Source organism: Podarcis muralis, chromosome 4, assembly GCF_964188315.1.
Source record: "Podarcis muralis chromosome 4, rPodMur119.hap1.1, whole genome shotgun sequence".
Classification (NCBI taxonomy): Eukaryota; Metazoa; Chordata; class Lepidosauria; order Squamata; family Lacertidae; genus Podarcis; species Podarcis muralis.
This window is the reverse complement of record NC_135658.1, coordinates 84,151,090-84,174,922: the sequence shown is the minus strand read 5'-3', so window position 1 is coordinate 84,174,922 and position 23,833 is coordinate 84,151,090. Positions and strand designations below refer to the sequence as shown.

Below are 23,833 nucleotides of genomic sequence, written 5' to 3'. Positions count from 1 at the left end.
GTTAAGAACAGTTTCAGGTTAAGAACGGACCTCCGGAACGAATTAAGTTCTTAACCCGAGGTACCACTGTACAGTAAAAGGGTTTGCTTAGTAGTTCCCCCTTTGCTTTGATGTTTTTGAAGGCAGCAAAATTGTAGGTCCCATCTTCTTTAAAAGTATTGTGACTTGGGAGGTGGGGAAGGAGGGGTTGCATCTAACATAGTTGTGTCAGTTGTCCTGGGATAATTTGCAGATTGCCTTCTTATGGGCCTGTAGCATGTACCAGTTACCCACTTGTTTGCAGGTAACTAAATGGGGGGGGGGAATGACCTGCTTTTGTTACTTTTATTTTAAAATTCTGTTTAGCAAATATGTGCCTGAATTTGCAAGAGAAAAGAAATGTAAAAGTTTCCTCCTTGGCTCTAATCGAGGCACTTCATCAGTCATCACTCTTCTTGCATTTTATTCAAGAGGCTCTAATTGTCTGCATTTGGCAGGTTTAACACTTCCTGACAGAGAGACTATTAAGGGGAAGTATTCTCACATAACTGTCACAGACAGGAACAAAGAACCTTCTGACTCAATGTGTGGAAACCACTAACATTCTTAAATGACCCTTTTCATACATTTTTTTTATCCCTCTAAGCTAAAACTTGGAGCGTGTGGAGGTTGCAGGGTTGTGGAAAACAACAAGGTGTAATAAAACACTAAACATTAATTTTATTCCCTTTTTTTTGGTATGTGGACTTATCTTTGGCTTAAAAACAATTGTTTGGAAAATCTCATTAACAGATGTGCCTGCTTGAAGTAAAAAAAAAAAAAGACTTAAAACTGATGTTGCTTTCAGGGCCGCTTTGAACTTAACAAGCACCGATTTGTGGAGCAGACTAGCTAATGAAAGGAAATTAAATTTTCTGACAACTTCCTGTACCAGCTTCCTTATTCTTCATTGGGCTCTTAGTAGGTACTATGAAGATTTTTGTTTTATTGTTTGGCAAAAAATGAGCCAGGTACGAACCCTCCAAAGCAATTTATTTTCCCTTTTTGGAGAGAGGGAGCTCTTTTCTAGTATTTTTCTTTAGAAAAAGAAAAAAGGGGGGGAAAGGCTTTGAATGCTTTAAAATATCAGTTTTCATTTTAATGTTCAGAGGTTAGCCCCCATGGATTCAGCCTCACACATCAGCTGGGGGTTTCCAGACATACAATCTACTTAAACCTTTTAAATGTATGTTTCAGAGGAGTGCAAATATTAGCAAATTTGAATGGACTTTGAATTCCTATAACAACTTCCAGGGCTTAACATGTCATATAGTAATGCATAATGGAAATACATTATTTGGGTGATGGGAAAGTTTACCAAATATATGGCATTCATTTTCTGAATGTCTTTTCTTCACTTGCTGCTGAGAAGCTGAACTGTAACCGAGGATGTTTTTCACTTATCCCTTACCTGGCTGCTTAAAAGAAGATAACATCCCAAAGAGTGTGTGTTTGTGTGTATATACATACACACGCACACGCACTACTGTGGTAGGTAGCGTATCTCTGAGGTCTGAATCAGTGGCTTTTTCTAGCCTTGCTATGTGATTCTTATTTTTTAAACTGGAAATGTCAGGGATTAGGAAGTTCCACATGAAAAATATGTTGTGTGTCTATTCAACGAATTAACTAGTGGATGATTTCAAAGAAATGTGCCATACCAACGGCATAAGATGCTTTTGCTTATTCCATTTATGTGTACACATTTATATAGGTAAAGGTACCCCTGCCCGTACGGGCCAGTCTTGACAGACTCTAGGGTTGTGCGCTCATCTCACTTTAGAGGCCGGGAGCCGGCGTTGTCCGCAGACACTTCCGGGTCACGTGGCCAGCGTGACAAGCTGCATCTGGCGAGCCAGCGCAGCACACGGAACGCCGTTTACCTTCCCGCTAGAAAGCGGTCCCTATTTATCTACTTGCACCCGGGGGTGCTTTCGAACTGCTAGGTTGGCAGGTGCTGGGACTGAGCGACGGATTCCACCGCGGGGATTCAAACCGCCGACCTTTCGATCGGCAAGTCCTAGGCGCTGAGGCTTTTACCCACAGCGTCACCCGCGTCCTACACATTTATATACCACTATATAATAAAGAGATATTGCTGTTTATCCTTCATCATTATTTAGGCCATGCACACTGTTTGTATTGATACATAATACTTGCCATCCACATGTCAAAATCCAGTGTTTGAATAATTGTAAAGTATAATGTTAAAGTTACCAGAAAAAACTTTTGAGTTTCTATCACTTAAAAATACAAAATTTATTGGCCTCTGTAATGAAGTGATTGTGTGTTTGAAGTGCTCTTCTGGAGTCTTAATATATGTTAAAAATTTCCGCTTCTGAAATTTAAAAAAAGGGTGGGAACTCAGCAAACACCTGTGTATACTGTGCTTTATTTGAATATTTCAGTGAATTTTTAGAAGACTTGTGTTTGACTGTGAAGCTTAGCCAAACAATAGAGAATCAACTCCCCCTGCTGACTGTATCCAGGAAAACATGACACACGTGTACCTGAAAAGACAGGAATAAGCTGACAGATGATATGTTACAATGCTATGATATTGACTTCTCTGTGGAACCATCTAAATTCTATAATTTAAATTCTGGCAACTTGAGAAATCCTTCTGTAGTCCTGCTGACTTTTCCTGTCAGCTGATTCTTCGCTACTTAGAGCCTGAGTATTATGCAGCGATGAGGTAAAATTTACATTCCACTTATGGTATTAATTTTGCATTCCTCTGAATGAAGCGGGTCAGAAGGTTGTAAAATCAAACATTAAATGAATCGGAGGAGACAGTAGTGCAATATACGACTGCCCTAGAGACACAGTGCAGTAGCTGATGGGATTAATGTTGGGTCTAATTTCCTGCTTTTACAGGATGCAGATGAAGCTGTCAGAATTGCAAGGGAAATTGGTAAGTTCTTAAATTGGCTATGGTGAGATTTGTATGCCTTTCAGAAGATGCTGTTGACTAAATTAACTGTGTAATAAGTAGTCCCTGTGGAAAAAAAATGATTTAAGTTTTAAAATTCTCAGTTGCCTTCAGGACTGGAAGAATCTGAGCATTAATGGTCTCTTTAATTCTTAATATTTTTGTGATATAGGCAGCATTTTAGAGGCTTAAATTGCAGACAGGGTGCAAGCTTTCGTAATCATAAATCTGATTAAATGAAGGGTAGCATTTTGTGAGTTTATATGAAGGGAAAAGAGCAACTTTGTGCATAAGGGGCTAAGACATGGCTAATCTTTTATCAGGAGACTGATAGAATTGTGTTTATGCTGTTTGTTTTTGTAAATTAGGCTATGACCAGCAACCAGTGAAACATTGTAGTTTCACTCCCCAAACAGTAGAAGACCCCTCTGCCTCATATTATGCCCCTTCCAATCTTATTTGAGAAGCCACTTTTGAAACAGAGACATTTAAAAAATGGTGCAGTTATAGGTGCAGCTCTTCAAGAGAAGTGAAATATTTCACTTTGGAGTTCCCGAGGTAGTTCTTTGGATTATAGCCTATAATTTGGGAAATTTCATAACTTACGCACATTTTATTTTGTGAAATTGTAAGGTGGCCTGCGGAGTATGAACCTAATCAAACTTTGTCTTACTCTTGGCCAGTGTTTTGTGTGGTGGACAGTGTGCTGGAAAGTAGACCAGGGAGGTTGGGTGAAACTGATATTTCAGTTTAGAAGCTTGTTTGAGCCTTGTGTGGTTAAGGATGAAGTATTTAAAAGAATGTATTTTTGGACTGGAGTGTAATATATGTCCGATTCAAACAAGTGACTGTCATGTGAAGGCTTGTTTCAAATAGCAAATAATCCAAACCATTCTAGCAAAGAACTACAACACCCTATGCCATTGCATCCCATCCCCTTCGTCTGCTACTATAAGACCCAATATAATGGCCTGAAATTGCTGCAGCCCTTATATGGTTGCATTTCATATAGCCAACCATGTAAGAGGTGCAAATCAAGCCAGTGCTTTTTGGAGAAGGAAATAATGTGAGAGTGAATGGAATATAGTGGACTGCTTCCCTTTTTCATATGCAGCAAGTTGTACCTTTCTCCCTTTTGTGTCTAGAAAAAGCCATTTCCGAGGGTTGCATTCTGATAAAGGGCAAGAGCTTGAAAGTCACCCAAGTTACCTTTTGTTAATTTCATTTATATCCCACTTTTCCTGAAGCAGCTCACAATCAACTTTAGCATCATCAAAATACATAAGTTTTAAAAAATGTTAAAAATTATATCAGTAAAGGCAAATAAGAGAAAACCAACAATTTAATAAACATAGGATAAAGTCAACATTACAGTTTAATAATCTAGACAGGGTTGTATCAAAAGTTAGACATACTCAGAGTAAGCCCATTGAAATTAATAGACATGGCAAACTTGGGTCCATTAATTTCAATGGGTCTAAGTTAAACTTAGCTGGAAGCAACCCTTAAAAATAGAAATTTGATTTACCTCTGTACTTTATAACAGGCAAAACAATAATACCATCACAGGTATTAGTCTTGCTGTACTCCAAGAAGCCACAGCTTAAAAGCAGTTGAGAGATGCAAGGTATTCTCAGCAGGCTAGGTTCAAAGATGGCTCCCCCATCTCTCCTTCGGAGGAGACTTAAAGCAGCAGAAAGGAAATCGTAAGTCTTCATGCCTCCAGCCTCCAAGGTGTGCCTCTTCATAGTTACAAGGGACCCCAAGACTCCTCTTTTCCAACCCCCTGCTATGCAGGAATCATCACAGCTTAAGAATCCTTGACAGATGGCTATCTTACCTCTGTTTAGAAACTTCCAAAGAAGAAGAGAGACATAACGTATATTTAATTGCCATACAACACGGGGAAAATGACCATTGATAGGTATATAAGGTTGTAATCGTAACCAACTGACATGGGAGCATGCGCCTAGCCAGGGTTTATGTTGTGAGGGGCAGAGTTGAGCTATATGTGATGCAGTTGGTCAGTTAGTTAAGCATTTTTATGTATTTACTGGGGGGGGGTAGCTGCCCCCCCCCCGCTACATCCATGCATGGGACTAAGCACCACTGAATTCAAGTAGGACTTATTTATGAGTAGATATGGTTAGGGTTGTGCTGTAGGACATTACCTCTAGAGTCTTATCTCAGGGGTGGGAAGAAGGTAGATGAGTCTCTGGGTGGTTGCGGTAGATCACAAGGTTTTATGACTCCCTGTTGTATGAAAAATGGGAGTAACCAAATGACTACTCCCCACTCATGCACACAAGTTATGATGCTGAAAATTAAGATAGCTGGGGAGAGGGTAGCCAAGAGTTAATTTCGTGTGTGGAAGAACTAGTTCAGGTACTCAAGACAAATTCCTATGCAAATAGCACTTTAAGTGTATATCTTTTGTACCTGGTGCTGGTTGCTGGATCTTGAGAGTCTGATAAAAAAATAAAAAGGACCCTTCAAGCCTGAAGTACCTCCCTCTTCCATTGTATTCCAGTTCATTTTGGGGCTCCAGTTCTTAGTTCTGGACTCAGTCTCTAAGGCCCTAAAATGTCACTGGAACCACAGTATTTTTAAAGCCTCCTTTACAGAACGAAGCTTCCTTTTCCTCTTCCTCTTTTTAAAAACCATAATCCTAAATAATTATTAGTAGTATTGTTATGCTGTCTTCCTACCACCTTTTTAGGATTACAAAGCATTCCTAGGTGGTTTACAAGTAAAAAAAATAATTAAAAAAATGAAACCACACTAAAACACTATCAAAACCTAAGTCTACAAGATCCTTCCCACACTGCTGCTGCTGGGGGACAGTTCTTCCAAAGCAGGCTCTGAGGTCTTCTGTGTGATCTACTGAGCAACTAAAGTCTCTTTGATCTGTTTTTTCACCATCTGGGCTTTGGATCTTGAGGATTTGGGACAAGACTTTCCTATCATTCCCAAGGAGGCCTGCCTGACTAGTTCACCAATTGCTTTTTGATGAGGAGCAAAGGTGTGGCTTTTGGATTAAGTTAGTTGAAACAGTGCTACTGATTCTTTTCTTGGCTAGTTGCCCCTGTCATGTTTAGCTGTTCATTATATTTTTTTAAGATTGTGAAGAAAAATTTCCCCCCCAAAATATAGCTTTCTTTAGGACTTTTTGACTGGAAGGCGACATATCCATACTTTAAAGAACGTGCAGTATTACCATTGTAGCTTTGATTTGCTGTTTATATCCACTTTTATTAATTTAATTTGATATACTGAAATTCAGAAGCTAGTTACCGTTAATGATAGTGTACTGGCAGTACCCTTCCCAACTAAGAGCTTTTTAATAAACCTATTGTTTTCTTCCCTGTTATTGGACATGTGGTCAGTTGTCATGTCTGTATGACTTACTGATCAAAGTCTGAACTCCTTTCTAATTGTTCCCCGCTGCTAGGCTACCCCGTCATGATCAAGGCTTCAGCAGGCGGTGGTGGGAAAGGCATGAGAATTGCGTGGGATGATGAAGAGACCAGGTGAGATGCTGTCCAAAATCTAGTTTTGATGAATACTGCTGTTTCCAAAACCCCATTAAACCACTGTGAGCTGACAGTCAAACAGATATCAAACAGCAGATTGAAATGCAACAGTTTCTGCTCTTGTCCCCTGGCATGCCTTAGCAGTTTTTTTAAACATTGGGGTTATACACGTATTCATTTTGAATGTAAGTTGAATTAAAATAATGTCTTATAAGAAAAAAAGAGCCCAGTGATTTGTCTGATTTCTGATTGCTAATATTTGAAGCATGTTCTCTCTCCTCTCTCCCACTGTTCCACTCATACCCTGAAAATCTGCTCCAGAGGCTTGGGGCCCCCTCTGTAGCAGATTTGGGGGAGGGTATGCGGGGAAAGGAATGGGAAGTTTGGTTGTGTGAGCGGGATGATAATAATAATAATAATAATAATAATTATTATTATTATTATTATTATTATTATTATTATTATTATTATTATTATTATTTATACCCCGCTCTCCCCAGCCAAGGCCAGGCTCAGGGCGGCTAACAAGCAATAATAAAAACAAGTTGAATGAATACAACTTAAAAACAAGATTAAAACACAACAATTACAATATTGAAATGCAGCCTCATCACAGGAGTAGAAAGGAAAAAGGAAAAAGAAAGAGGGTGTGGGAATCAAATTGGCTCCAAGCCAAAGGCCAGGCGGAACAACTCTGTCTTACAGGCCCTGCGGAAAGAAATCAGATCCTGCAGGGCCCTGGTCTCATGAGGCAGAGCGTTCCACCAGGCCGGAGCCAGTGTTGAGAAGGCCCTGGTTCTGGTTGAAGCCAATCTAAATTCCTTAGGGCCTGGGACCACTAGGGTGTTGCTATTTATGGACCTTGAGGCTGTCCGTGGGGCATACCGGGAGAGGCGGTCCCGTAGGTACGAGGGTCCTAGGCCGTGAAGGGCTTTAAAGGTCAAAACCAGCACCTTAAATCTGACCCTGTACTCCACCGGGAGCCAGTGCAGCTGGAAAAGCACTGGGTGAATATGCTCCCATGGCAAAGACCCCGTGAGGAGCCTCGCTGCAGCATTCTGCACCTGCTGGAGTTTCTGGGACAGCTTCAAGGGCAGGCCCGCATAGAGCGAATTACAGTAGCCAAGCCTGGAGGTGACCATCGCATGGATCACTGTGGCCAGGTCGGGGCGGGAAAAGGTAAGGGTGCTTCTTGTTCAGTGTTGGATATACAACACTTAGCCTTTAGCAGCTTCAATGTAAAAAAGTGTATTTAACATTTTTTTAAGAGAGAGGGAGAGACATATAAATAGTGACAATCCCATCTAGTGGTTGTGAATGCTGTAAATCGGTAAATAGGTATGAAGTGATCCAGATGGCTCAGTGGTGCTTCTGAGTCCTATCCTTCCCAAAGCTTCACGGCCCCCAAAACAAGATTAATCTGCAAAGTTTCTTATATAGCACATCAGGGTAAACAATACTTTAAAAAGTTCCGTGCACATGTTTGCATGCCCATGCTTGTCGTCGGAGTTGCTGTCTGGCTTGCAAGCATGGCTTTAACATTCATGGGGTAAAGAACTCTTAAGTCAGCAGGGCAATATTTAAATACAGTGGTACCTCTGGTTAAGTACTTAATTCGTTCCGGAGGTCTGTTCTTAACCTGAAACTGTTCTTAACCTGAAGCACCACTTTAGCTAATGGCGCCTCCTGCTGCCGCTGCGCCGCTGGAGCACGATTTCTGTTCTCATCCTGAAGCAAAGTTCTTAACCTGAAGCACTATTTCTGGGTTAGCAGAGTCTGTAACCTGAAGCATACGTAACCTGAGGTACCACTGTACTTTAGTTACCCATTGTTGATCATGATCCCCAATAACTTCAAAAGTCTAGAAAAGGCTAATCCTTCATTCTATGGGCTTGTTTGCATGCTACAGTAAACCTTAAGCCATGTTTTATTGTGAATTTACCTCAAATTTGCTGTGGCTTCTTCCCCTGTGCAGTGTCAATGCAGCTGAAACAAACCATAGTGTAGCTTGTTGATTTGTCCGACCTGAACTGTGGTTTGTTTGTTTGTTTGTTTGTTTGTTTGTTTGTTTCACCAACACATGAGACTGAGATTAACCACTTCACCACATTGGCACTTTGTTCTTAGTTTAAGTGCTGGACTATGACCTGGGAGATGAGAGTTCAAATTCCCAATCAGCCATGGAGCTCACTAGGTGTTGATATGAATGTAACATACCGGTAATAGTTTTACATGACCAAAGTTATTAAGTGGCTTTAAAATGCTGGGGGAAGGGGAAAGCGGATTGGGAATTCTCCAAATAAAGGCTACTGTAAACCAGGGTCAACAAATTTTAATTACACATGCTAATTTTCATTGACTGAAAGGCTCAGACACGCCCAAGATCAACAGCTAGGGATGTTTGCCTTGTTTGTAGAAAGCCCCAGAGTTCCTATTCACTGTTTATCTCTGCTTTGTGCCAGATGTTCATCTCACTGGTGCTTTAGTGGCTTTGCATTTGCATCATTTCCTCACTCGGCAGACCGCACAGCACAGTAGGACAGAGCAATTTAGCATCCCAAGAAGGAAAAAGGGAGCCACTTTTAAATTGGTTCCTAAATAATTTAGTGGGATCTCCTCATTTTATGTATTCACAGGTGTTTTTTTAAATTTAATTTTATTTTGACAAAGTAATAATCATAAATAAATAAGAATAAAAATGTGTACCCCACCACTGAGACCATTCCATTGTAACTAATCCAACCTCCCAAAATTTAAACACCTACCTCTTGCAATGGTTTGACCCCTTTCCGTTTTAACAGTACAAATTCTACAAACACCCTCCATATCTCCTCAAAATCATTTCTCCTGCATATTCCCCATCTTACCTTAATGACACATGTTAATTTATCATTACTAGCTATATCTCACACCTCTTTATACCATTCTTCCATTTTATCTTCTGTTGCCCCTTCCACTTCCTAGTTTATAATAATCCATGCAGCTGTCAATAAATTTGTGAGCAAGTCCTTCATAGCCTGTGAACCTTCCACCCCAATGCTACCTCTGGACTACATATTCATAGTTTTGATGGTGTGCAGAAGCTTAAGTGTGTATGTGTTATGCTTTATCTGCTTGGCTTGTTACCTTTTTAATTACAGTGGTACTCGGGTTACAAACACTTTGGGTTACAGACTCCACTAACCTGGAAGTAGTACCTCGGGTTAAGAACTTTACCTCAGGATGAGAACAGAAATCGCGTGACAGCGGCATGGCGGCAGTGGGAGGCCCCATTAGCTAAAGTGGTACCTCAGGTCAAGAATGGTTTCAGGTTAAGAACGGACCTCCAGAACGAATTAAGTTTGTAACCAGAGGTACCACTGTATGTTGTAATGTAAGCCATGTTGGACTTCAAAAAAGATGAAGTAAAAATATTTTCAATAAAGGTGTGGGATTTGTGATTGCGAGCTGTGTTCTGACGGAGACCCCGGCTTTGCCCAAGTGGGTGGAAAAACCTATCACTGGCAGTAGCAAGTAGCAGAAAGCCTCCAAACAGGGATTTTGAGGTGGGGCTAAACAAAATCTGATTTGGATTAACACTGCCCCTTAACACAGTTTATGCTTGAAGAGTTGCCATATTGGGTGGTTTATGCAGAGGGGCTGGGGCACATTCGCAATGTCCCCAATGTCTTCATGCCTGTGTGTTGGTCTCAGACATTGGTGCTGGAGTGTTTCTTCATCCTGGTTTTTTTTATTACCATTTTTATTTTTGCCTGGCTTCAGATAAGATGCCTATCAGTTTCCTCTCAAGATCAGTTTCCATCATTATACAAATGTGGCAGTGTAACGTAGGCAAGAACATGAGCATTTAGTTGCACATATTTTTATTTTTCAGATGGTTAATCCCATTCATTTAAACCTTTTGAGGAAAACTGCCGTAAGGTGTCAGAGTAGGCATAAGGCAAGCTACTTTCTCAATGCTACTATTCTTACTTGTTGTAATGCTGTGCCAAAATAGAAAATACTGTAATATTTGTAGATCATTCTTCAGCCATCCCTTCTTTTTTGTTTCCCAAGGGCATGGTGCAGTTGTCTCTTAACCTTTTCAAATTATAGGCCTAGCTTTAGCACCGACAGGCAACAATAGGATCCATTTATTATTTTTTCTTAACATACATGCACATCTCTGTCTTTCTTTTTCTCTTTTTCTCCCCCACCCCCCAAAAAAACATTTTTGGCTTCTGTTCTCTCGTATTTTCATCTTCTCTTAAAATGTAAACAGTGAGGAAGGTGGTGATGCAGCTGTTGCAACCCCTATATAGTACAAGACATGACCCCGATTTGGGTCATGCCACACTACTTGTAGACCAGTACCTTAATGGAAATGTTAAACATCTTGATCCCATTGAGCAGCCATAACTGCCCTTGCCTTAGCTTACAGAAGCATCCTGTGCTCAGCAAGGCAGATGGAGTCATCTGGTTATTCTATTTGTGCTTGCACCCCTCCCTCCACCCCAAAAGCAGAGTTGGGCCAGTTTAAGACTTTCTGAGGACATAGAATGATGGAAAAATCACTGTGGGGCTGTTGCAAGCCTTATTCCCTCCCTTCCCTTGACAAGTGCAGGCCAAGTTTAAAGAGGCAAATGGAGACAAACAGAACTGAAAATAAGTATTAAGACTTAGTTTTGGTTAAGCGCATACATCTAGGCTTCAAAGATTTATGGATTATATAATTAAGCATATTGATTTTAACAAAACAACAAACAAAGCACTGTAATCAATAGTTTTAATTAACTCATGCATCAATTAACTAAAGTCACTTATACATGTTATCTAACAAAATGCTTATATAGAAGAAAGCCAAAGAATTAAACCACTTTCATTCTCACAGTTTAAGTAGCACTGGATCTAATGATGCCAAATGTTTGTAAATAGGTATGATAAAGAGTTTTAACAATTAACTCAAGTAACAGATAATTGGGTGATTGCCTCAGATGTTCTTAAATTGAAAATAAACTAAAATACAAGAATTGCCTCTAACATGCTGATAAATTTTAAAATAAAAAAGTCATCTGAAATGTTGCTTTTGTTACATATTTTCTTTTTAAGAAAACCCTTGTTATAGATAGATTGATAGGTTTCCCAAAAACTTTTTGTCACAGGATGTTGCCTGTGACACTAAACCATGAGTTACTGCTATGTGCATAAACTAGAATGAGCCCAAATGATGCTTTGGGCTTGTACCTTGCTCCTCTTTTCCGACAAAGCTGGGAAAAAGACTTTAGCAAAGAATTTAGTTTCACTTTCCTCTAATGCTGAATTGTCTTTACATACAAACCAGAGATCATCATTTAAAACATGGGTGTCAAACACAAGGCCCGCGGGCTGAATCCAGCCCGCCAGACCTTGTCATGTGGCCCGTGTAGCCGCCGCCGGCCGCCAGCCTTCACCTTTTATTCTCGCTTTTTTTTTTTGACACAAGAAAGCCGCCTCTTCAGCGCATGCGCGGCAGCCTACAAGCCAGAGAATGCCTGCCCTCTAGCAGCGCCGGCCGTTCTACACAGGAAACCTCCACTTTACATGCATTCATGTAAAGTCCAACAGATACAACCGGCCCTTTGAGGGTGACCAAACTGCTGATGCGGCCCCTGATAAATTTGAGTTTGACACCCCTGATTTAAAACAATAATGGTTTCTTGTTGTCAAATGAGCCTCCAGAACTCTGGGAACGACCAAAGACAATCAAAGTGAGATATAATGGTTCAGTTGATCTCTGGGGTACCCTGGAGGGATAGTATAAGGTTAGTATAAACATGTTGGAGTAAAATCAGATCAGATATCCACTCCAGCAAATTCAGATAGGTCTGAACTTGCTATGACCAGAAAGAGATTTGGGGATTGTGGACAAGCTATGCAACACCAACTTGGTGCGATGGCAGTGAAGAAGGCCAATTCTGTGCTAGGGTTGATTTGAAAACAGATTGAAAAGACAACGGGCTTAGGCAAATTTATGTTATGGGCACATTTGGAAAACAGTTCTAGTTTCTTTTCCTCAGAAAAAGAAAAGAAAAAGAAAAAAGGCGCAGAGCTGAAAAAGGTGTAAAAGAGAGCCATCAATTTGATCAAGGGGTTGGTGTGCCTTCCCTCTGAGGAAAGGTTATGGAATTTGTCAGGTTTTGGAAGAAAATGGATGTGCAGAAGATTCAGAATGGACAAAGTACATCTTCACACAATGCAATTAATTTCATGGAATTGATTGTCACAGGATGTGGTGATAGCCACTAGTTTAAATTACTTCAAAAGCGAATTCTGTAAGGAAGAGTGAACAATGGCTATTGGGCATGATAGCTAAATGGGCTCTCCATAGATACTTCTGAATACCACCTTGAAAGGCAGAGGGAAAGATACCCTTATACCCTTCCTTTTTGCTTCAGGGAAGCATGTGGCTGCATGTGCCTAGAACAGGACTCTGGAGTAGATGGACCTTTGGTCTTATCTAATAGAACACCAGGTATCCCTACCAGGTATGCCTGTTGAACTTCTGAGACCAGATATCCACATATAGGTACAAAATTTGAATAAGATGGTGCAAACATAAGACCAAATTGTACTGTTAGTCATCATGTGGGATATTGATCATGACATGTCATTTTACAAGCATTTAATTGAATGTGTGTACATTCCAACACTATACAGTGGTACCTCGGGTTACATACGCTTCAGGTTACATACGCTTGAGGTTACAGATTCCGCTAACCTAGAAATAGTGCTTCAGGTTAAGAACTTTGCTTCAGGATGAGAACAGAAATTGTGCTCCGGCGGCGCGGTGGCAGCAGGAGGCCTCATTAGCTAAAGTGGTGCTTCAGGTTAAGAACAGTTTCAGGTTAAGAACGGACCTCCGGAACGAATTAAGTACTTAACCCGAGGTACCACTGTACTTACGTTATGTCTGTCTGGAGATCTTACAGGTTGGGTAAGCATGGCTGAATGAAAGAACGAAAGCCATTTAGATAATATTTTTGAGAGCGTCTCCAACTGTATGCCTTCACAGAGTTTTATCTTTGTCAGAGGCCAGACTAACACAAGGAACACAGCCTTCTCTGTAGTGGCACCTCCACTGTGGTACTAACTATTGGTTTAATTTTTAGTAGCAAGTTAAAAAACACAATTCTTTTAACTGCCCTTTGAGGGACGGTCAGGGCATGTTGATTTCGTGAGCTGGCATAGATTCCTTTCCCCCATCCTCCAGTCTGCTGGACCTATTTTCTTTTCCTGCGGCTGTTTTTGTTTTTAAACTGGTATTTATTATGTTATGTTGTTAGTTGCCGTGCATGCTCAGTGGCGCCATATTTGATAGGATACAGCTCCTAAAACAAACTGTACAATAACCGTTGGTAGATCTGAGTAACTTTGGTACAATATGTCAGAAACTTTCTTCATAAGGGCAAGAAGAAAAGCTAATTACCTTCCCTTCAGACACACAAACTGATTTTTGTAATTGGTATTGCACAGGGAGAGATACAGAAGATAGTGCTGATTATTTTTCCTGTTTTACTTCCTGTAAATATTTCATGTGCAGCTTCAAATTCTGTGTCAGAGGCTACTGCTATGTTTTCCTGATTTTGGGTGGGGTGGGTACTTGTTGGACAATACAGAAGGCTACAGAAAACCTGCTAGACATGCAGACTAAGCATCCTCATGCAGACTAAGCATTTGACTAAAAATAAAATGAATAAATTTGTTTTTGTATTTATAAGTGTTCCATTTGTTTGCCTTAAAGGGAAGGTTTTAGATTTTCATCCCAAGAAGCTGCTTCAAGTTTTGGTGATGATCGATTGTTAATAGAAAAGTTTATTGATAATCCACGTCACATAGAAATTCAGGTTTGTACCTCCTTTGAATTAAGGTGATTTGAAAAGACGATTTGAAATTTGTGTTTCCTCTTATATTTTTCTCTCTTACTAATTCAGTTGACATGATTTTGTATGATAAGAGACAAAGATTTAGCTGAAGAACCATCATTTGGTTTTGTCTCTATAAGCCTCAATATGTGTAACTTAATCTGTGGACAGTAATGAATTAATCTTCTCTGACGAGAAATCTATAATATGTGCCAATCTCCTAAAAGTTCTGTGTTTTTTCTAGTCTAAAATACAGAGCCTGTACAATTTCTGTCATATGAATTTTGTTTTGATGCTTGGAATATAATTTGACAGCAGTTCAATAATTTCAAATAACAAAAAAACTCCACCCTGCAGTATGTATTGGCAGCTTAAAATAGATTAGAAAAAAATAGGTGAACCCACTAAGTGCTGACAAATATACTACCATCGTAAGACATAACCCAAACGTTATTAGAACTGGGATATTACCGTGTTCTGCTGCGATGCCCAGAATCCAAAGAACTGGGCAACACACAGCTAGTGGGTCTTTCCTTCAATAGCAGGTGTCCATGGAACAATTTGTCCAGTTATAAAACAGTGTGCTATAAAACATGAGAAAAAGCTAAATACATTCCTTGGAATGGGAAAAATAGAATTTTCATTTTCTGACCCTTTTCTGAACTAAAATTGTTTTCATTGATTGGTTAGTTTTATTTGGAGGGGTTATGGATGTGTGTTTTAGCAGCCCCTCTCCCCTGATAACTTGACTATATAGGGTTGAAGGACCTCTCAGAGCATGGCATGTGTGTGTCTTTATGTCTGAGAAAGAATAAATAGGTGACTTCTTCTTTCCTCACAAGTGGAAGTGCAATCTGCTTGTGCTGTGGGATATTCTGTTGAAAGGAAAGTGGGTTGCCTGGCTAATTTTGGCTTATTAAATATATATGTTCAACAATCTTTTTAGGCTGAAAATGCTGGATGTAGCTATAATTTTACTAGAGATGTGAATCTTGCATAACTTTTTCTTGTTAGTAGTCATAGGATGCCCCAAGTGGAACAAGGTTGTAATGTTAGCACACCTTCTTTTAAATATGTTTTTATTTTTTTGGTCAGAATTGCTCAATAGTAAATCAGGATACCAGAATAACTGGATTTATATGGTATTTATTGCTTTATCTTCAATGTGGATTTAAAAATATTTCCAAAGCAGATTCACCCCCCCAAATCCTTAGAAACTCCTAATATTTTGTTTTGTTTAGTGTTCTGTGTGCTGTGAACATGATCCAGCAACAATAGGGGTCCTTTTCAGTCTTTATATTTGGGAAATAAATCGAGTATGAGCCCTAGAATGTTGTTTTCATCCTCTCCAATTTTCCATCTCATTTAGAGAAAACGAGTGAACTGGGCTATGCCACATTTCCTTTGACTACTGGGTTGAAATCTCTAGTCTAGTCTTTCTCAAACTTGGGTCTCCAGCCAATGTTGAACCACAACTCCCATCATCCCTTACCACTGGCCCTGCTAGCTAGGGATGATGGGAGTTGTAGTCCAGAAAGATCTGGGGACCCAAGTTTGAGAAACACTGCAGTCTTTCAGTAGACAGATCAAGAATGAGCAACGCAACAACAGCATTTTCAGTGAATGCTAAATAATAGTTTAGTGCAATGTGCATGAGCTGAAAGGAGCCTGTACAAAGCACAGTGCCTTGCGTGTCCCCTTGCCCCACCCTCGTCTTTTCCTGTGTTGCTGGGAGGAAGAATAAAACAGGATTCAGTTGGGCTTTTTTTTTGGCTTGTACAACCAGTCATTGTGGTATAACATATAAACTCTAGTCAGTTGTATCTGCTAAAGTGAAATTGAATCCTGACTTACTCCTTTTTCTGGTCATAAGGAGGGTGTGCCTAACACTATACTCTGGCTCACAGAAGCTTGTGCACGTAACCTCACCGTGTAGCATTATGTGCAAACACACTCAGTGTGTTCTGACAAATGCAGTGTGCCCCAATTAATTTGCTATGTGGTTTCTGAGGAGCCCAAGGCTTGTACAGATTTCTTCCTGGAACTCAACAATGGAACAGAGTGTGAGAAGCTCTGAATAATGTGTGTTTATTACTGATCTTTTGTTTAAAACATCTTTTCTATAATTTTATGAATGCAATGAATTATTTCCATTGATTATTTCCATTGAATTATTTCCATTGGTGGCACTGGGATGGAGAGAGAAAAGCAATGCATTTATTTATTAACAGTGACCTTCTACTAGGTATTGGCTGATAAACATGGCAACGCCTTGTGGCTGAATGAAAGAGAGTGTTCTATTCAGAGGAGAAATCAGAAAGTTATTGAAGAAGCACCAAGGTAAGTGTGCATGCTCCTTAGGAGCATAAATTGTTTTATTTAATTCACAGAAGTATTTATACACCACCCTGTAGCAAAACATCAGGGTGCTATAGAACAACAACAACAAATTTACAGGAGTACAAAGCAATTATTAAAGTGACTAGCTACTCAGATAACTGTATAAAATGTCAGCATAAAAAAGCCTTCAAGAGATGCCTGGATGTAAAAAGTGAGAATGCCTGTGAATCTCTGCTGGAAGAGTGTTGCACAACATGGACCAGTGACACTAATTGTCTGACCTCTTGTGTAGGCCAATCAGGCCTCTGTAAGATGCAGGACAACTAGCAATGCTCCTTCAGGTGATCTTGGTGATCGGGCTGTTATAAAAGGACAGTTTAAGGTATCTTGGACCTAAGTTGTCCGGGCTTTGTATACTGACACAAAAACTTGGATATGGGCAGCCAGTGCAAATATTTCAACAGAGGTGTCACATGTTGTTGGCTTTCTGCCCCACTCAGCAGTCTGCATCAGCTGGAGCTTCCATACCAGCTCAAAGGGCCATCTCACATAGTGTGTTGCAGTAATCCAATCTTGAAGTTCCCAGTGCATGGACTACAGTGGCAAAGTATTCCCATGTCTGGCATACCAGTCAAAGCTGATCAAAGGCTGTCTTCTAATTACAAAGATGTATCTAGGAGTAGCCTCAAGCTACATACCTGCTCCTTTAGAGGAAGTGTAGCCCCATCCAGAACAGGCAACCGGTCTATCATCTGGACACAGGAACCACCTGCCTACAGAGCCTCTGTCTTCCCAAGATTCCCAAGATTCAAACTCACTTTATTGGCTCTCATCCAGTCCACCGCTGCATTTCGACACTGGTTCAGAGCTTGCACAGTCTCTCCTGGCTCAGATGAAGTAGAGCTGTGTGTCATCAGTCTACTGATGGCACTGTGCTCTAAAACACAGTGGACACACATAATGGCTTCATATAGATGTTAAAAAGTGTTGGAGACAAAATAGTGGCCTGTGGAACCCCATAGCACAGTTGCCAGCGATTTGAAGGGGACTCTTCCCAAAGCTTGACTACTGTATTGGAGGCTATTGGGAGTATCCAGTACACATCCCACACAGGCAATCCAAGAGGATACAATGGTCACTGGCATCAAAAGTCACTGTGAGATTGAGTAATACTAGCACGGTTGCACTCACCCGTTCCTTCCGATATGGGTCATCCATCAGGGCTACCAAGACCAGTTCAGCTGCAAAATCAGGCCTTGACCTAGATTGAAATGCATCAAGATAATCAGTGTTGTCCAAGAACACTTGCACTTGCTCTGCCAACTTTATGCAGCATTAGTTTTTCATTGTTTAAAATATTGCTTACTGCAGAAGTAGAAGGGAAAAGGATATCAGTGTATTAACTACTAGCTTGGGATTCTTTCCTATTTCTCACCACAGAGACTATTAAACAGTAATTTCTAATTTGTTGCAATATTAATTTGGAATGACTCTTTGTTCCATGCAAAGTTCTTTGCTGTGAGGGTCATGGATTTCTGAAATCTGTTTCATTCAGATTAAAAGGATTATGTGTGGCATTTCAAATTTTGAAATGCTGGACCGCCATCAGAAAATTAGAAGAAAGTTAATTGTATGTACAGAATGACTCCAAGCCAATAACAGTACATAATATCTGTGCCATAGCTTTACGCACATGCTGCATTTTGTAAATAAATAAAATTGCCGGTTCAGATTTGATAATTCCCTAGAAATATATGAGAATTTGGATTTCAAGCAGACAGTGAACTGGACGTTCAAGGAGACACCCCCCCTTCTTAGTGAGCACTTTGTGTCCTAGTGCAAGCATAATTTTGTACTGCTTGGATCCAGAGAAGCAAAAAGTTTATTCTGCTCAGCCCTGAACTTTACTTTCCAGCAACCTCAAACATCAGGGGTCCTGTGAGATACAAGGAGGAGCTGATGGATGGCAAAATTGGCTGACCCTTATTGCATGTGCCTCTGTGTAGTGATAGAGAAGGAGGTTTGTGGATTAGAGGTCCATTCCATATGTCACCACAAGCCATAGTCATGAGAGCCTAACAAGTTTACTATAAAAGTTTTTTGTTTTGGATTAGCGAGGGCTTCAGTGGGACAAAGGTATTGTGAAAACTGCAGATCCTCCTAAAATGTGTTCCGCTTCCTTATCCCACTGCTGTCTTCCTCCACTCATTCTCCCTCCACCTTCCCTAGTGTGTCTTATTTTCTTAGACCGTGAATTGGCACGCTGGTTTTATTTATCATTATTCCTGTACAGCACCCAGCTCCTTGTAGGAGCTTAATAATCACAGATTTTCATTACATTTTAAGCACAGGAAATGCCTTCTGTTGCACAGCTCTCTTCTTATTCTCTGGCTCCCTTGCCATTGAGATTATTACATTTCTTTGATTTACCACTCTAATATAAGAAGTATAATAAAATACTTGTGGTGTTTGCTTCAAAGTGGACTGGATGAGAATAGATGAAGGGGGAAAAGTGAGAGATGTTGGCTTGATAGGAAAACCTTCATTTTGTGCCCAAAAATGACACCAACAGAAATACACTGGGCGATTTATTTTTTTTGAAGCATTCTTAATATTTGATAAAATATTTGTTTTTCAGTACTATGTTGAAGCTTCTTTTGCTTCTTGGAGATGAGAATGGAGACAGGTTTCGGTTTTTCAAATTACAATTTTCACCACATTTGCAGTTTTTCAAATTAACAATTTTTGCCATATTTTACTTTTTCAAAATTCTGCATGCTCTTGTATGCTTGGATTACTTCACAGAGTGAAGGTGGGAGCAACCTATGCCATGCTTTGATAGGTAAAAGTAGTAAAACTTTTACATTTGAAATACCAAAACAGTACAGAGAAGCACTGCTAGAATATATATATTTTTCTGAATTGGCAAGCCTCTGGAAGATGATATATTTAGTACCCTGTAGTGAGGAAACTTGCTGGTTGGGGGAACAGTCTTAAGAGGGAATCCCAAGAGGGTTCGACAACTGCACTCGAGGGCAGAAGAAACAGCTGTGTCCACGAAGGGGAGGGAAGAGAGCCCTGCTGTGTGGAACAGATGAATCAAAGTAAGAAAAACAGAAAATTAAAACTTTCAGCTTTAGGGTAAAGTTGAGAGAATAATTTAAGATGCAAGCTGTTACTGTCATTGTATGTCATATTCAGAGTAACAGGCTAAAGTTGAAACGTTAACACAGTTCAGTTTGGAACGGCAAGGTTCTCATTTCAAGATTTTCAGTCATTCATCCATCCAGCCCTCTGTCTATTGCCTCAGTTCTCTGAGAAAACACACATGTTGTGAACATATAGATAACACCACTGCAATTTGGAGATGGTGTAGAATTGCATTAAAAAGTTGAATTCTTGTAATGGTATTGCTTCTCCACACACACACACACACACACACACACACACACACAACTTGAGGACCCTAGCAACTGTCCTTGCTGGCAAATCAGGGACTGGAGCTCTTTGTCTGAAATAGAACTGGAAGCAAGCCCCTCTTCTATCCAAAAAGTTGGCATTTAAAGTGTGAAAGAATAATTGCTGCCTGGCCTCAAGGGAATGCTCTGCGCGTATCTCCTCTGAGCACCTGAAATTCTCAGCAGTTCAAATCACACCAAATGCAGAGAAATAGCAGAATTAACTGTCCCCAGTGGACATTGACAGGAAGGAGACAAGGCCAGAGCAGTGAATTGTAGAGATGCAGCGGACAGCCCCCCTCTGGGCAGCATGTGGAATGTGGGAATGGCAATCTGAGAGGGCTTTCTCTGTGGCAGCCCCTAAATGGTGGAATTCCCCTGTAGACATGTCTTAACACCACCATTGTATAGCTTTTATTGTATGCTGAAGGTGCACGCTTTTGACGTTCTGTTCTTCTGGTTGTAAATTATTTTAATACTGTACTTTTATATTGTTACAGATAGGTAGCCGTGTTGGTCTGCCATAGTCAAAACAAAAAAATTCCTTCCAGTAGCACCTTAAAGACCAACTAAGTTAGTTCTTGGTATGAGCTTTCGTGTGCATGCACTGTGTGTATCTGAAGAAGTGTGCATGCACACGAAAGCTCATACCAATAACTAACTTAGTTGGTCTTTAAGGTGCTACTGGAAGGAATTTTTTTGTTTTTATATTGTTGTAACCTGCCTTTATAATGAAGGACGAGGAAGAAATAATAATAATAATAATAATAATAATAATAATAATAATAATAATAATAATAATAGTAGTAGTAGTAGTAGTAGTAGTAGTAGAAGTAGTAGTAGTAGAAATGAAGTCCATATTTCTCCTATACAGCATCCTTGCATATTGGTTAAGTAGACCAAAAAATCTGATTGGTAGAAGTGTTCCATATTTTCTAAATGACCTTGAGAAATGTGGCTTATGTAAGGGGTATTCTTTCAATATTTCAAAATAAGGGACAGCTGTGATCAGCTAGTGTTTAAATTACATTACCGACTTGGACACAGATTTTGAAATATGTGAACTTAGAATGTTTAATTTTAGCATTAATTTTGTTGGTTGATTATTAAAAGTCAGGGTTTTTTAAAACGTAATTCGCAAGCATGTAGTTACCAGTGTTTAATGGTTTGCTTTGGGTGGCAGTTACTTCACATTACATTTCCTCTTGATATTTGGGTGTCTTAAAGTATCAAAAATTCCCTTTGCTGAATTTAACCCCTCCAACACATTTTCTCTCTACTCGTGTAGCACTTTCCTGGATCCTGAGACACGCAGAGCTATGGGAGAACAAGCAGTGGCTCTTGCAAAAGCTGTAAAATACTCATCTGCTGGAACAGTGGAATTCCTTATAGACTCAAAAAAGAATTTCTTCTTCTTGGAAATGAACACTAGACTTCAGGTACTGGGGGAGTGAGAAGGAGGAGAGGTACACTACTTTTAGAATATGGGTGGATGAAAAATTGTATTTTTATGCTAAAAACTTTTCAAGTTTCTTCAAAACCCCATAGCAGAGCAACACTAAGATAGCATTTTATTCTCAGTGCTGATTTCCTCACTTGAGTTTGTGGTTGTGATATGTTGTGCTGGACAGTGGTGATTTTGAGTTAGACCTTGAACAGAGAAGTTTACTCGATCTGGTGAATGTGCACTCGTGCTTGTCAATCATCATACTGTTTATAGGGAAACAAGGCATGTAGTTTGACCTTGGCATGCCTTGGCAAAGGATACATTTCAGCTAAAATCTTAAAACTCTTTGAACACGTAAAATGTGGACCAGAGTGGTGTTGCAGCAGAAATGTTATGTAGGAAGTTACAGTGACTGAAGTGATGGTTGCGGGTATCATACACTAGCAAATTTACCCATGAAAATAATTTTCATTGCCTCCAAATATCTGCAGCCTTCATAATGTAGAAACAATATGGCAGAACAGAACTCAACATTGCTTCTGGAAAACATTCAAAATACAGTGGAACCTCGGTTTACAGATGCTTCAGGTTACGCGATTTCAGGTTGCGCACCGCGCTGAACCCAGAAGTACCAGAACAGGTTGCTTCCGGGTTTCGGTGCTCACGCATGTGCAGAAGCGCTGAATTACGACCCGCAACCCACGCGTGCACAGATGCGGCGATGTGGGTTGCGAACGTGCCTCCTGCACGGACCACGTTCCCAACCCGAGGTCCCACTGTAATTCTTACAACAAGATAGTATCAGCTCTTGTGAAAAGAGAGCAGAATGCAAGACTGGGCACATAGATGCAGATGCTGGCTCACAGTTGCTCATTCATTCCTTTGTGCCAGGCAGAGTATGGCTCCTGTTGAAGACCTTTTTGTGTTGTGCCTTTGGAATTTCTCATCCCGCCCCCCCCCCACCGCAGCTAAATGGTCTTAACATTTTGTGATCATGAAAACAGTGTAATCAAGGTAGCAAATGAGCAATGGAGAGACGCATAGAATAAAATATTTTCCTCTGAAGAGTGCCATGAGCTGAGCTGCCATTAAATAAAAAACTTTAAGATAGTCTAAAGTAGGTTTTGGGACGCGGGTGGCGCTGTGGGTAAAAGCCTCAGCGCCTAGGGCTTGCCGATCGAAAGGTTGGCGGTTCGAATCCCCGCGGCGGGGTGCGCTCCCGCTGCTCGGTCCCAGCGCCTGCCAACCTAGCAGTTCGAAAGCACCCCCGGGTGCAAGTAGATAAATAGGGACCGCTTACTAGCGGGAAGGTAAACGGCGTTTCCGTGTGCGGCTCTGGCTCGCCAGAGCAGCGATGTCACGCTGGCCACGTGACCCGGAAGTGTCTCCGGACAGCGCTGGCCCCCGGCCTCTAGAGTGAGATGGGCGCACAACCCTAGAGTCTGTCAAGACTGGCCTGAACGGGCAGGGGTACCTTTACCTTTACCTTTAAAGTAGGTTTTTGAAAGAAGCCTCTAAATGCGGTCAAATACAGCCTTTCAAAACTCAGTTTGGTGGATGCAGATATTTCCAGGTATAGTGCAAAAGCAGCAAATGAAGGAGCTGTCTAGCAATCTTGGGCTCCCCAGAACATGGATGTTAGAGAAGGCAGCAGCAGCAGCGTGTCATTTAAAAATTGACTGTAAACACAAACACATCTGCAGATTCTCCTGGCTCTAGAGTTAAATTTGGAGGAAAAAAGCTTTATGAGAATTACTAAGTTTGGCTCTTAATTAAAAAGGGAGAAAAGCTTAGATGGCTAGTTACAAGTCTGCTAATAGGCATCAAAGTTTGAGGGTTGGGGGAAAGTGACAGATCAATTGGGAAAACTGTAGATGAGGCCAATAAAATTACTACTCACCAGCTTCAAACTGAAACACTAATTAGAGACAATACACAGCCAAGATAGAGGAATTAGAGAAATGCACCTAACAAACATTTTAATTAAAGCTTAGTGCATTTCCGATAAAGTTGGAAAGAACAGATCTGACTGAATAGTGTTTAAACAGGCTTTCTAAAGTTTCCAACGACAGGGTTTCTCCATCTGGGAAGTTTTTGCAGCACCCTCGGTGATTGCACATGAAAAACACAAATTGTAAGCAAGACACTGAGCTGAATATATCAGAGGACTCTGGTTGATTTGCACAATGCGCTAAGCCAAACATTGGCTTATCAAGACCTGAAGA

The 23,833-nt window shown here is 40.5% G+C and overlaps 1 protein-coding gene across 2 annotated transcripts in view; it reads left to right on the top strand.

Moving 5' to 3' along the window:
- PCCA (propionyl-CoA carboxylase subunit alpha) overlaps window positions 1-23,833 on the top strand; it is a 225,965-nt gene that overhangs the window by 60,705 nt on the left and 141,427 nt on the right. For both annotated transcript variants that reach the window (XM_077927686.1, XM_077927685.1), the window contains exons 8-12: window positions 2,896-2,932; window positions 6,402-6,480; window positions 14,243-14,345; window positions 16,609-16,703; window positions 21,450-21,600. In XM_077927686.1, coding sequence (XP_077783812.1) covers window positions 2,896-2,932; window positions 6,402-6,480; window positions 14,243-14,345; window positions 16,609-16,703; window positions 21,450-21,600 — 465 coding nt within the window. The remainder of the gene's footprint in view (window positions 1-2,895; window positions 2,933-6,401; window positions 6,481-14,242; window positions 14,346-16,608; window positions 16,704-21,449; window positions 21,601-23,833) is intronic.